Genomic DNA, 13,949 nt, shown 5'->3' on the forward strand with positions numbered 1-13,949 from the left:
GTAGCGCCGGAAATGACGCAACCTGACCGAGTCCCCAACAGGGTCGCTACAATATTTACTGAGAAAAATGGCGACGTGTTCAATACTTATTTCACCCGCTGTATGTATGTATGTGTGTGTGTATATATTCCAGAAGAATGTTTAATATGGCAATAGCTGGGAACTACTATAGTACATGTATATTTCAAATATTTAACATTTAAATCAAGTACTCTACTTGCTGCACTACTTGCTGTATCGTATCAATATAACAAAGATCCAAGGTCCAAACGAGCCTTCGTCGTGGACACCCGAAACAACAGACGAACAGAGCCATCTACTGGTCTTACCCGCGTGTGGCAGTTTCAGTAAAACAATGGCAGCTCGGCACGGAAGGAAATGAACATGGTGTTTTAAAACTGGACAATACGTTTCAAAGCGCAAGCGTTAAGTTGTTACTGGTTGAATAGGTTTTGTACGTTTTTCGAGAACGCTGCTGCGCTGTCTGCGGCCGCGAGGAGACCAAGGTGAAGCCGATTGTGTCCGAGCGTTCGCAGGAAGACACGGAGGATACTGTGCGTACACACGACATCGAATATAAAGGACTAATACTATTTGTTTTGCATGGACGTTAACAGTTTTGCCTCTGCTGGTGTACTTTTGTATGTTGGCGCAGTCCCTTTTTAAACCGCGAACAGAATGGAGGGTTGTAAAGTCGTCGTTATAAGTTGTCTGTTGATTGGTATGAACCCGCTGGATGCGAATGGGAACTGCATTCGGAGACGAAATGAAACGTTAACTCTCTGGTTTCCGTAACAAGGGGGCTTGTTTTCCTAAGCTCACATCATGTCGCACCTAACAGATTAGCCGAGGACGGCCGGCAAATAAAGATGACCGACACCGGAGAAGCAGCAAGTGTTCCCAGCTCCACCGGCCTCGGAAGCGGGACCGTGCCGAGTTTCACAGCGGGCCGAAGGCTTCCAGGCCGGGTCAGGAGTCTCTCCTCCCCCGCTCCATCTGCCAGACTGACCTCACTCAGAACCAGGGACCTAACGCTGGGGGGAGCTTTAAAAAAAACAAAGGTAGGGAACGCCACACCAAAGAGATGGAAATCGCAACGGTATTGTGTTGAAACCTCGTCTACTATGGAATGCCGTTTTATTCAAAATTAAATAAATAAATAAATGAAATATGCATTGGAAGTACATTGTGAAATAAATAAATGAGGCAATAAATACATAAATATTAAATACATTTAATCATTTCATGGTACTTTTATTTCATAAGTACACATTTCTTTATTTCACAATGGGTTGTAGGGTAGAAATGTGTACTTATGAAATAAAAGTACCATGAATAAAACGGCATTCCATATCTTACATGTCCACACACTGAAGGTTTACACCTTGTAACGTTACTCCAAACACACAACACAAGTCTAAGGCTCATGCTAAAGCACACAATCCAATATTAAATGATTCACATGAAACAATACCTTAAATATAACTTCCTTAAATATAGATTACGAGATAGAAAAGTTCATTGATTTATTTTATTTAATAGTGCTCAGAGTAACTATATTAAAGCCACAGCATACTTGTCCATAATTCAAGCCCTCTTTTTTACTCCATCTGCTCCATACAAAGTCCATAATAGTTAAGTTCCGTCATACTGGATAAAAAAGTGACCCTATTTTAATTTGGCCTCTAGAAAAGGATTTATAGCATTTTAAGTAAACCATGTATCTGCAGCACTTTGTTAATATGTTATGTTGATATGTTAAATCGCATTTAAGAAATGTTTACATATTTCTTCATCATCTTTTTTTTTTCAAAGAAAACCTTTGAGCCAAACGTCCATGCTGTGAGAAAAAGCAAAGATGAGTGAGTGGCTGTCAGTGAGACGATTGCACTCCTCTTAAATCATGGAAGTTTGAAGCGTAATCTACTGTGTGATTATAAGCATTGTGTTGGATTCTTCCTGAGGTTAAAGGAGGAAAACCACGTGTTATTGAGGAAGGAGAGACTACAGAGGGATAAAAGTAGGCGAGAGAACAGAGGGAGGAGGAGAGAGAGGCCTCAGACCATCCAGTGTCACTCCATCTTTGAGCAGGGTCCTGCCGACACTGTTCGCCAAACAGGTGCATCTTCTGTTTCTTCTTTTGTTCTTCTGAGCATGCACAAAGAAGCAGGTGCACTTCTTACCGTGTCTCTGTTCAGGCTGCCGTGGTTCTACAGACCTGCAGGACGCCGCCACCTCCCCCATGTGTAAACTCGTAAAGAAAGAGTGGAGAGACTCTGAGGAGGAGGGTGATGCTGAAGAGGAGATACTTAATAAATTACAGAAGGATGATGTGAGTATTCTCCTGCTACCTGCTGTATCTTAAAAGTATATTAAATTTTTCATTTAGCTGGCTTTTAGCCAAAGACATTTACTGCTTCAAGATCTTCAAACCACAAAGTGCTAAAAGTACTGTAAGTACAGTAGGCACTGCATACCCTGGCAAATTCAAACATAAAAATGTTTAAATAATTGTATTTACTAAACTTGGATTTGTATTTTTACTGTTTATTCGTATTATATATAAACAATATGTGTTTTTTTCCAATTGTTTAGACCTTACAATGACAAATGTAGGCGTTACGCATAATCAAATACAAATAAATGACAGAATAAGCAGTGCTTTTAACGTCCATTCACTGCGGACGGAAAGCGAAAAACCACTTTTTCCATGATATTCGAAAGATAAATGAAGCAACAGCTAAACCAAGGAAGCACACACTGAAGTGTAAAATAGTCGTCGCGGTCCGTATCGGTGGAACCACCGCTGCCCCCACAGTACCAGAGTGTTCTGGGTTTGTGGATGATGTAATTATGACACTTCAATAACCGCCGTACGGGGGCCGTACTTTGCCTGCAGGTGGGGGGGAAAAAAGTATTGTGACTTCGTCAACCACCAACATTTTCGTCTCGTTAACAAAAATTTAAATAGATTTAGTCATAGTTTTTATTTATTAAGATCCGTTTTCATCACATCTTAGTCTCCTCTCGGGGAAAAGGTAGTTAACAAACATTTTTCGTCATAGTTTTCGTCAACGAAATTAACACTGCTGCGAATAGCACCAACAACTTCTACAGCATTAGTAACCACTTAAGCACTGGTTTCAGCCGCTTTATCTCTAACAGTGTCGTATACTGCTCTTTCTTACATTAAATAACTTTGATTCATGTTCTTTACTATTTATCCTCTCTACCTGTCCCTGTAGTCATGGCCTCCTCATTGGAAATTTTGGGCTCATCATTTTCAGTAGGAGACTGGCTTATCTGCTGCTCAGAAGCTACAAAGAAAAATTAAGATCAAGTTTGAGTTTTCTTATTAATATTTGCAAAGTCTATGGAACGTCAAAACAGTAAATGTTATGCATGAGCGCGGCGCACACATACAGTACGGTTGAAATCAAGACATTTTTAATCAGGATGACATTACAATTACTACTACTCTCTCTCTTGCTGGTTTGGTCACACACACAGCACACACTTGTAATTATTACTAGTACATACGATTTGATGGCGATTGCCGAAAAAAAAGACTGCAAACAGCGTCTGTTTGGGGAAATGTTAGCATTCGCAACCAATTGTAACATTACGTATAGCCTCTCTGACTTAATTGCTTAGTTATAACACGGGTAGATGAAATACAGTGTTCTGATTGTTTGAGAGTTAGTCACAGGGGTGCATTATTCAGCGATAATGTACAATTTCTGTTCACATTGACCCAAGCGTTCCATATGACTACGCACTCAAAGTAACAGGTTTGATTTTTGCGCAACCGTTAGTTTGTACATTTTAGCTTTTAGCTCGGTGGTCATCACCGAAAAACACCCGGAAATCCCGCAAATGATCGTTTTCAGGCAATGCGAGCTTTCCCAACCGGACAATTAAGGTGGAAGTCATGAGCGATGTGAATGAATGAGATGATGCGCGACCCAATGCCGTTTACATGCACGTACGGGAACTATTTTTCTCTAGACTACTGAAATGAGATACACAACGTTTGGTGGCTACAACTATTTTGTGCCGAAAGGCAGCTTTTTTACTTGCTATTCATAATTTTGCTGGTAACCGTACTGTTCAAGGTTTGCCGGCCCTAACAACACCCCCAAACTGTTACAGCCTCTCGTACCTTATTGCTTAAATAAATTGCACAGCGGCCAATAATGTCTGTCAGTCTGCTCAACTGAATATGAAGAAAAATGGCTTGTAGTCGGCATCCATTCAACCACACTCATAGTAATTATTGAACACGTTACCATTTTTCTCAGTAAATATATTTCCAAAGGAGCTATTGACATGACATTTTCACCAGATGTTGGTAACAACCCATGTATGTATGTAGTAATACTTACATACAAAGAAACCAAAACAAATACGTTTGAAAAAAAGTTACCGGTATGTGTAATAATGTGAAATGACACAGGGAAAAAGTATTGAACACAAAGCCAAGACAACTACTACAATACTACAATACTTATTTCACCCGCTGTAAGGCCGAAATAGTTTCTGACTCACCAATCAGTAGAGTATTTGTACAAAACTCGTCTCAGATCTGTGATATCGGCGAAAACCGCCGTCATTTTGACTTTAATTTCGCTTACAACGTAGCTGGTGAAGTCCAGTAATATCTTGATTTCAATTGATCCATGTGTGATGCGTAACGTAGATGATTACATGCATAACATATTTATGTCCAAAGGCACAGCAGAGTTGTGCTTTTCACCGTACATGTTGAAGAATATAAGATTGAAGTGTGCATGCGCAACATGGGTTTTTCGTTTGTCCGCAATGGATGAACAGTAAAAGCACTGCTTATGACCATTTCTTTCTATTTGATTATGCGTAATGGCTACATTTGTTGTAACGTCTAGAGACTCTAGACAATTGGAATAACACACATAATGCATATATAATTCTAAGAATGAACAGCAAATACATACATTTACAAGTTAATTAAATAAAATGATTTAATAAAAAAAAAAAAATCTTTTAATTTTGACAGGGGAGGCAGTGCCTACCCTGACTGCACGTCACTGGTAACCAGTTATGGTAGAGGACTAGTAACCAGTGAAGGGAGCGCACGGAATAAACAGTGAAGTCTTTTCTTCCAGAGTAAGGGTTTTGCTTTCCACAAAGGCTTAATAACGTGTATATCACAGAGTATTACCTTCTACTGACACAATAAAGAGTTTACCTCCCCGTGGAGGGGAGGAGAATTTAGTGGTTGTTTTTTTATGAAGTTCAATCCAGCTGTTTCCTTTCTCATGTGCAAGCAATAGATGCGGTTTCCCAGGAATACAGTGCCACGTTTAGCTGCACTGCTTTAGTTTGTAATGACAAGACCCTATGGTTAGTCCAGAGTGCTTACAATCACCCAGTGTCCTCATTGGTCATATTAGCTCATTTTATTTGTTGTACCAATAGTTCATAGATGACCCCTTTCTGAGGAACGATGCCAAGTTGAAACCCATCCAGCTGCCTCTGTGTCAAACCCTGAGTGCCGCCACAATGCGTAAGACCTCCTCCCTATCTGACTACTGCTGAAGCCACTGCCTCGCCTATAGAAGTGTCACTTTGCCTGTCAATGTTTTTAACCCTTTCTGCTGAAGTGTTTGTGGTTGTCATTTTGGCAGGTCCAGAGAACCGCTCTACATTCAAACCCTCAAGCCACAGCAGAACAATGCTGCCCAAAACAGAGCAGCCATCGGTGACAGAGCTGCTGCAGGATCTCAGCTTGTCTGGCAAGGAAGAGCTCTTTTTTATGCAGCTTCCTGATAGTATGCCGGGCAGAGATTCTACACAGGAGACAGACACCTCTTTGGGAACAACAGTGAATAAAGCTGTCAAGAAGGAAGGCAAGCCTGAAGAGAAGAGACCTGCACATCTACATCCCCAGGTGAGTTTCCATGGCAACTTGTTTGGAGTTGATTTTTATCAAAATGGGTAGTGCTCATAACCTGGTTGGGAAACCTTGCTGATAATTGTTAGGTTACTTGTTCTGGTTTAAAACATTTGTTGTTAGGCCTGACGTGCAGCAGAGGGCCGGAAACCTTTGAGGGTTACTAGCAAAATTATGAATAGTAAGTAAATAGCTGCCTTTCAGCACAAAATCGTTGTAGCCACCAAACGTTGTGTATCTCATTTCAGTAGTTGAGAGAAAAAATTGCTGTAGCTGTCCGTGATGTAAACAGCATTGGGTCCTAAATCTCAAATGTCAACTAATCAAAAATCAAACCGGTTACTTTGAGTATGCCGTGATATGGAACGCTCGGGGTCAATGTGAACAGCAACTGTACATTATCGCTGATTATAACATGGGTAGATGAAATCCACCATTCTCATTGGTTGAGAGCGAGTCACGGGGGGTGCATTATTCAGCGATAATGTACAGTTGCTGTTCACATTGACCCGAGCGTTCCATATCACTTGCGACCGTTAGTTGACATTTTAGCTGTTAACTCGGTGGCGATTGCCGGATATCCCCTAGAAATCCCACAAATGATCGTTTTGAGGCAATGCGAGCTTTCGCAACCGGACAATTAAGGTGTACGTCATGAGCGATGTGAAGGAATGAGATGGTGCGGGACCCAATACTGTTAATAATATTTTTCCTCTGGACTGATGAAATGTGATACAAAATGTTTGGTGGCTACAACTATTTTGTGCTGAAAGGCAGCTATTTACGTACCATTTATAATTTTGCTGGTAACCGTGTAATAAAAGCAATAACGTACTTGAGACTGTACTTTATCGTCCAATAATGTAACCGCTGCGCGTCGGGCCTAACTACACCCTTGAACTGTTACATTATTGGACGATAAAGTACAGCCTCTCGTACCTTATTGCTTTAATAATCCACCCGTGTGACTCACTCTCAAACAATCAGAACGCTGGATTTAATCTACCTGTATGGGTATATAAATATATATATGGAACGAATCCTCACATGTTGCACCTCCATTTTTCTCAAGCTGTTAAAGGGAGGGGTGATACACTGGTAACACATTGGAGGATGTACATTTGTTTTTTGATACATACTCCCTTCACTAAACACCTCCTGGAACAGCCGTCCATCCGATACCCAACTGGTCCAGAAGGTCAAAGTCCAATGCACTGCACGGCATTTAAGCTGTTTGCCTTTTTTCCAATACAAAAACAACGGTGTATCGGCTAGGTAATAACAGGTTTATTATCTGTCTCTCTTCAGGAGGCTGTGGCGAAAGAGGGCCGTCCTGTGCTCTCTCAACTACCAGAGGGATTTCTGGGTAAACTGCAGATCAGGAAGTCAGGAAAAGTGGAGCTGAAGCTAGGACACATCGTCATGGACGTCTCTGAGGGAGCTGCTTTCTCCTTCCTGCAGGTACTTTCTGTGTGCGTGTATGTCTGTGTCAAGTTACATTACATTACATCTCATTTAGCTGACGCTTTAATCCAAAGCAACTTACATTGCATTATAACTCATAAGTTACATTTTGCCGGGATTCGAACCGCCAACCTTTGTCAACCCCCAGCGCATCACACTACTCCCAACTTGAAATAGCCTGGTACCCAAAAGAACGTACGGGGCAAGTCTTTCTAACTGCAATGCAAAATGAAAACAAATTTCAATTTTAACAGATATTAATCACAAGAAACAATGAATTACTGTACCAGTGGCTTCTTCTGTTATACCAGTTGATTGTTTGGTCTCCCGCTGAGATTTTTGCTGACACCCTGTCAAAGGGTTATCTTTTTCAGGCAATGCGAGCTTTCTCAACTGGACAATTAAGGTGGACGTCATGAGCAATGTGAATGAATGAGATGGTGGGGGACCCAATGCTAGGTACAGCCTTTCGTACCAAAATGATTGAATAAAAATAACTAAATGCAGAGTCCATCTCTCCTTCTCCATCTGCAGCAACTGGTATCTGTGCGTCTGTCTGACGGTCGAACTGGAGAGATGATGGTGTTAGGCAACGTCCAGCACAAACTGGTGCTGTCTCCTGACTTCCAGGTCTTACTGAAACAGGCTGCAACGCAACAGCAAGACCCCTGATCTCCTGTCTCCCAATGCACAGACGACTCTTTGCAGGACTCCCGATCTGATGTTTTGTTCCCACGCCAACAGATCAGTGTGGAGGGAAGCACAGCTAGTTGAAGGCGTATTACACCAGCTCTCCTAATTTGGGCAGCTATGTTGGTTCCCCTAGTCACTGTTTTGGATCTTTTCTACACTTTGCTTAGCTGATGACACCAGCAAGAGATACCCCAGCTCCACGTGTTAGTGAAAGATTGGCATCAGGAGGACCTTCACATTGATATCCGATGCCCTCTTTGTACAGAAACGTAGCTGGTTATCATTAGGCACAAATTCCACTCTTTTATTCAAACAAAACAATAAATCAATTGTGGTTGTGTTAGTCTGTCAATGAGCTAACTGTGCTCTTTTATTTATTGTAATGTCTGTGGTTCAATAGACAAAATGGTGCAAAGTAAAAGTATATTCCTGGACTGCTGTACATGTGGCTACACTGATGGCCCTGTTAAGATCTGGTCATATGTGGTAGAACAGCTTTCTCCTGTGTCAGTCAGAGAAGAACCTTCAGAACACAAAGCTGATCTGATCAAAAAGTAGGAACTGTCATTAAGAGTGCAACTGCAATTTTGAGCTGGATTATATTTTATGTATCTGATGTTCTTTTTCACATGCATTATTTTGTTGTAATCTTGTAATGGTGTTCTATCCTGGCCAATTTCTGGTTTAATAAAAAAAAAAGTATAACAAATACAACTGGAATTGGTCATTTTGGTTGTATTAAGCTGAGATACACTATAACATTCCTGCCTGTGGTATTTTTAACATTTCATTACTCATTTCACTCATGAGCAACTGAAAAGCACCTGGAAATCCACATGTCAAAGTCTTTAAATTAACTACATATCCAACTCCAAAATTCCCAGTGTTGCCTAAATCCCTCCAAGTTTCTTAAAGCCCTTTCAGGTCATGTACTTTTAAAAAGTCAGTTCAGCTATTAAAACAGAGGTACGTACAGCAAGACAACGTTTAAAGGAATTGAAGCTGAAACGTTACACTTTAATCAAATATTGACTACTTCAAATTAGGAGTTGCTTAAAGAATAAAATATTAATACATTATATCACGGTCCAAATGCTTTTGTGGCCCTGACTGTAAATCTCTATGGAATCAAGATGGGTCATTCAGCTGGATTGAAGAGCAGATCCTAGTTCAGTAGATCACCATTTCTACCGTGTCCCTGTGGGAGCTTCTGCCCTATATCTGTATCTCCTGGGTCAGTGTTTCAAAAATTCCACCAAGATGAGCAGTGCTTTGGGTTAATCACTCTTATGGTACAATTTCAATGAGGTTTAGGTTCTTAAAATGTATGCCCCCATGAAATGTAATTTTGTAGAAAGGTGTATAATTCTTTATTCAGTAAATACACAGCAGTGTAGTAAACACTGGTAGCTCTACATTCTACTAGCAAAAGCAACCAATAATGAGCACACCTGTAGATTAAGAAAAACCTACAAACATGAGGACTAGGAACATAGTGGACTTCAGGATTAATATCACATTGACTGATGACTATAAAAGAAGGTATGCCATTTAATCAATTGGACTAAGGACCAGTGGGAAGAAAAATCGTATCACCAGAGGTTAACAATCTGCACAATGACATTAACTATGAGAATTTGGAACTTAAAAACAAATAAGTCATTCATGTTACTTGTGCTTTGAATGACAAAGTAATATTTCACAGTTTGAGGTTGTGACTGTACGAGGTAATGCCACATAAAAAGCCACAAGCCAAACAATTGAGTCAGGCTGCACCAATGGGAGCCAGGGTCTTGTCTGCACTTCACAGGAAGTGAGGTCATCTACTCCCCTCAGGTTAAGACTGCTGTCCTTAGAAGTATTAGATGGCCTTTCTGTAGTTTCTGACTTCCCTACTACTGCACCTACAAATGAACTATTTCCTCATGTTTAATAAAAACTACAATGCTTGCTGAGCTTTTATAAAAAGATAAATCAGTTGGGTCCTTCTAAAGACGTATGGCTTCCGTAGCAGGCACCTGCTGACATGGCCATAGTAGGTGTTTAGACTTGACCTAACTGATCATTGGTTTATGAAATAGAAATATGGGGTTGATTTTAAGAGTGAACCAGTAAACTTAGAACTACTCTCTAAACTTAGACAGTAGGGTATAAACGGTGTGAAATCATTACATTTCATCATGTCCTCTACTTGGAACATTCCCACCCTACATCTTTTGGATGCTAGTAAAGATCCTGGAGTCAAGGTTTATTTGGTTTACTTTTTACTGAACACATGTGACATGTATTTAAGGATGCTGTAATAGTTGTTTTCCTGTTGAACTTACAAGCGTTCATGCCAACTCGGAGCTTGCGAGTTGAGTTGTTGGGTAAAACCGAGCGAGTAGTCATCACAACTTCTGCTCCAGCTGCCACGAATGCCATTTTTCACTTTGGTGAGATAAACACCTCTTATATCTTCCTAATGGTCCTGACCTTTTTCACAGAGCTACTCTTTGCTGTCTTCCTAGTTGTTTTTGACTTTCCTGTGGCAGTCACCTTCTTTACTACTTTAGCTTTAGCAGTCTTGGCTACTGAAGTCTTTGCAGCAGTTCTTTTGTTGTTTAAAAGGGTCTGCTCTCGGATGAGGTCTTCTCGTCCAATCTCCATCATGTGATCCTCCCATGACTTCATCTCATTTTTATAGCGAATTTTGTCGTCCTCTGCCAGCTGTGCATAAACCTGTGATGTAGAACACACACAAAGAATCTGGATACTGCACAACAGAGACTTTTGCTTTACATGTGTAAAGCAGCACTAGTGCCATAGACCGATAAACATTATTTGTGGCCAACCTGTTTCTGGTGAATCAACAGATTCCTCCAGTCCTCCATCAGCGACTGCATCTTTTCCTGAATGAATCACATTGGCAAAAATATTTCAATGACTATTGTAATGGCCATGTACCACGCCTGTCCCAGCTGCATGAGGTGGCCTTCTGGCTCATCCTACTAGATCGGGGGCGGGGGGGGGGGGGGGGGGGGGGGACACCCCCACCAATTTCCATGGCGCGGTCCTTGTCCGTTGGTGGGAGGGTTCTCACATGCGTGCATGTTCGTGTGCGCAAGTGTCTTATCGGGGTGGATCTCCACAGTGCGCGATACAGAGAGCAGATAACAGTAAATGAGCGACTATGTAGAAACAGATTTTTTTTTTTTTTTAAAGAACAAGGTGGAGACCTGTTCTACAGAAAAGGTAGTAACCTTTAATGACTTTTTTTGTGATCTGACACCGAAAAAAAAATGTAAGGGAGAATCCCCCTTTGTCTGCCAACATTGGAAAATCCCGGAACTGACAAACAAGTAGTTTTATTTCATATTAATGAATTAAGGAATCACTAAATGAAACAGGAGTCATTAAAAACACAAAAGTTGTTTTTTCCAGCATTTGGGGGTTAGTAGACATTCCTGACAGCCACATTAACATGTAGAATTACCATAATATGCCCCCTTTAAGCCCCAAGGTAGCTACTTGAGCACTTTCCTAAAGTATATATGACGACTACTGTGCCAATAAAATCAAGACTTCCATGATGCATTGATACAGTAACGAAAATATTTAATTTGCATCCAGTATAATTAAATCTATTACCAACACTAGTTTTTCTCCCAGTAACAAAAGGTTACATTAGGATATATATTTGTAAATAGATTGTAAAACAAGAGACAATCGGTAAATACACAATACATATTTTCTGTAATGCCAGTAACTGGCAGACCAGTCCGTACATCATTGTGAAAGAAACGTCAACGGTTGGTTGAAATGTCATGGAGCAGTAGCTACTTACCGGCGTGGTGGCTCCTCTGGCCTCCTCAAAGTGCTCCGACATGTAAATGTTGAACGAAGAGCGAGGACGCTTGGGCTTCCCGAGGTTGTTCAACTCCTGGAGAAAACACACAATGTTTTTCTGAGAGCACATTGAAAAATCTGTCTCAAAGATCCAAACAGCCTTGTCCTTTCTCTCTTCCATATCTCCCATTTGTCCTACCCTCTTCTTGCGGAGGGCCTTCCTCTTGGCCATCCTCTGCCTCTTCTCCAAGGCTTGTTGCTGGATCTGTGTTGGGGTGAGCTGGGCATTGTAGCGCTGGAGGTCCATCTTAAACTGCTCCCTTGCCCGCAAAGAGGCTTCCTCAAAAGGCTGCATGGGTGAAAGAGACCAAGCAAAGCGTGGGTCACGACAACAGACTGATAAAACCCACATTTAGAGGGACTGTATGAAAACATAAAATAAATCAGAGGGGATAAGAGATGATTTATCACCTGCAACAATTGTCTTGCTACAATGTCCTCATTCAAAGCACTATCAAAACTTCTGTAAATACTGTTGAACACTTTAACTTAAAAGATACCCGTTTCTGTTCGGCACTCAGAGTTCTCCACTGCTGGGCGATTTTCCTGACGATATCCACAGATTTTATTTCTGAGGGAAACAGTTTAAGGAGGTTTATTGACGTTAGAACTGTAGCAATTGAGTTTTTGACTTGAAAAATGTTCATCTCAGACTGAAATTAAATTTCAATAAGCTTCTTTCACACTACAGCGCGACAATATCAGAGATGAGCATTAACCATGAGTATCCATGAGTACGATAGAGCCGCATAACTCACACAAGCAATGGTGGCGGCGAGTCCCGACAGTACAAGCTGTTGTGTCATTGCATATACCTGGATTGTGTCTGGTCAGGACCGGCTTCTGTTGCATGATAAATCTCAGGTACCCATTCAGAGGTTTCTTTGGGGGGGCGCTGGTCTGAGAGGTCAGGCATCTAACAGGGTTGAGGTATGCAGCTGGAAGAACACTGGCGCGCGCGCACACACACACACACACACACACACACACACAGTAAAAGTGAAATTTCAATGATAACAAAAAAATAATGGGCAGATAAATTAAGATTCAAAAATAAAAACTTAGTAGCAGTTCCTTCCCTCATGTATTGCTCTCAATTTTATTCAGCAAATATCTAACAGACTTTAGCAGCATTTCTTCCAATAAATGCGAAGGGAAGTAGTTTTCTGTTTTAAGCTGCTGGTTCCAGCCCTGATCTAACGCACCACACGTGCATTACCTTTATTAACGGAGCTAAACCTTTGTTCCTGTTAGATATGAATACAATAAAACAATTCCCTAAATAGGAATAATTCAATTTTACTCGTCAAATCATTGCTGGCTGTTCAACAACAATAATACATCAATATAAAACTCATATAAATTATGTATATATTATATTGAGGGTCATCGACTGCAGTTAATTTTAGGTCGCTCGTCTATGTATAAAGTTAACGAACGCTAAAACACCCTTTCCAACTATTCCAGTTTGAGTAAAATGTAATTTATATTGAAGAAAAACGTGGTTAATGTAGGCTATGCAAACTGCAAAAAGAATAAGCTAATGCTTGCTTGAGCCGCTCGTCCCTGCCACAAGTTGAGCTAACGTTAGCTAACAATGGAGTAACTTTAGGTTAGCTACCTTTTGCTGGAGAAAACACTGAAGGTCTTAGCCAACCAGCTAACGCTAGCTGTCACGAGGCTAAACGGAGCCATGTCGGTAGAAATACACGTTACAGGTCGTTAAACAGAGAATGGAAGACACACGTATTGTCTCACAATTCCAGCGTTTTATATATTTAATAGGTGTATTCCTCTACCCTCCTCCTTGTTGACATGCACTGGCTGCAAAAGGCGCCTACAGTGTCTCCCGATGCATTGTGGGAGAAGGTGAAATCACCCAGATGGGCGTGGTTAAGGAGGACGAAAGCTAAACTGAAATTAATTTCAAAGAATTGATGAAAATAGAGAAATGAGAAACGATAAAAAGAAT

At 40.9% G+C, this 13,949-nt stretch overlaps 2 protein-coding genes across 6 annotated transcripts; one reads left to right on the top strand and one right to left on the bottom strand.

The window, feature by feature from the left end:
* Positions 1 to 314: 314 nt before the first annotated feature.
* On the top strand, positions 315 to 8,803 carry zgc:171971 (uncharacterized protein LOC569690 homolog). Of its 4 annotated transcripts, none has more exons than XM_037463568.2 (10): positions 315 to 554; positions 842 to 1,061; positions 1,816 to 1,862; positions 1,965 to 2,119; positions 2,199 to 2,332; positions 5,458 to 5,545; positions 5,667 to 5,929; positions 7,241 to 7,393; positions 7,756 to 7,855; positions 7,931 to 8,070. In XM_037463568.2, exons 2-9 carry the CDS (start codon positions 870 to 872, stop codon positions 7,813 to 7,815), a joined length of 1,092 nt encoding a protein of 363 aa, XP_037319465.1. In that variant the 5' UTR covers positions 315 to 554; positions 842 to 869; the 3' UTR covers positions 7,816 to 7,855; positions 7,931 to 8,070. The 4 variants fall into 4 exon arrangements, with proteins under 4 accessions (XP_037319465.1, XP_037319467.1, XP_037319463.2 ...); XM_037463570.2 differs by having other exon boundaries at positions 7,756 to 7,836; positions 7,931 to 8,058; XM_037463567.2 differs by lacking the exon at positions 7,756 to 7,855 and having other exon boundaries at positions 316 to 554; positions 7,931 to 8,803.
* A 632-nt stretch (positions 8,804 to 9,435) lies between these two features.
* On the bottom strand, positions 9,436 to 13,835 carry tfam (transcription factor A, mitochondrial). 2 transcript variants are annotated; one of them, XM_062559948.1, is made up of 7 exons: positions 13,599 to 13,835; positions 12,793 to 12,926; positions 12,478 to 12,548; positions 12,117 to 12,266; positions 11,916 to 12,035; positions 10,924 to 10,980; positions 9,436 to 10,810 (listed from the first exon to the last, which is right to left on the bottom strand). In XM_062559948.1, exons 1-7 carry the CDS (start codon positions 13,670 to 13,672, stop codon positions 10,541 to 10,543), a joined length of 876 nt encoding a protein of 291 aa, XP_062415932.1. In that variant the 5' UTR covers positions 13,673 to 13,835; the 3' UTR covers positions 9,436 to 10,540. The 2 variants fall into 2 exon arrangements, with proteins under 2 accessions (XP_062415932.1, XP_037319468.2); XM_037463571.2 differs by having other exon boundaries at positions 11,916 to 12,011; positions 13,599 to 13,834.
* Positions 13,836 to 13,949: the final 114 nt, after the last annotated feature.

This window comes from Pungitius pungitius, chromosome 21 (assembly GCF_949316345.1).
Source record: "Pungitius pungitius chromosome 21, fPunPun2.1, whole genome shotgun sequence".
Lineage (NCBI taxonomy): Eukaryota > Metazoa > Chordata > Actinopteri > Perciformes > Gasterosteidae > Pungitius > Pungitius pungitius.

Bases quoted from the DNA above. Each gene is read 5' to 3' on its own strand.
- tfam (XM_062559948.1), bottom strand. From the start codon at position 13,672: ATGGCTCCGTTTAGCCTCGTGACAGCTAGCGTTAGCTGGTTGGCTAAG. The intron at 12,549-12,792 runs GTATATGCAATG...TGTTTCCCTCAG, and splicing joins CCTGACCAGACACAATCCAG to AAATAAAATCTGTGGATATC. The intron at 10,811-10,923 runs GTTGGCCACAAA...TCTACATCACAG, and splicing joins TGTTGATTCACCAGAAACAG to GTTTATGCACAGCTGGCAGA.
- zgc:171971 (XM_037463566.2), top strand. From the start codon at position 870: ATGACCGACACCGGAGAAGCAGCAAGTGTTCCCAGCTCCACCGGCCTC. The intron at 1,863-1,964 runs GTGAGTGGCTGT...ATTCTTCCTGAG, and splicing joins GTGAGAAAAAGCAAAGATGA to GTTAAAGGAGGAAAACCACG. The intron at 5,930-7,240 runs GTGAGTTTCCAT...GTCTCTCTTCAG, and splicing joins CTGCACATCTACATCCCCAG to GAGGCTGTGGCGAAAGAGGG.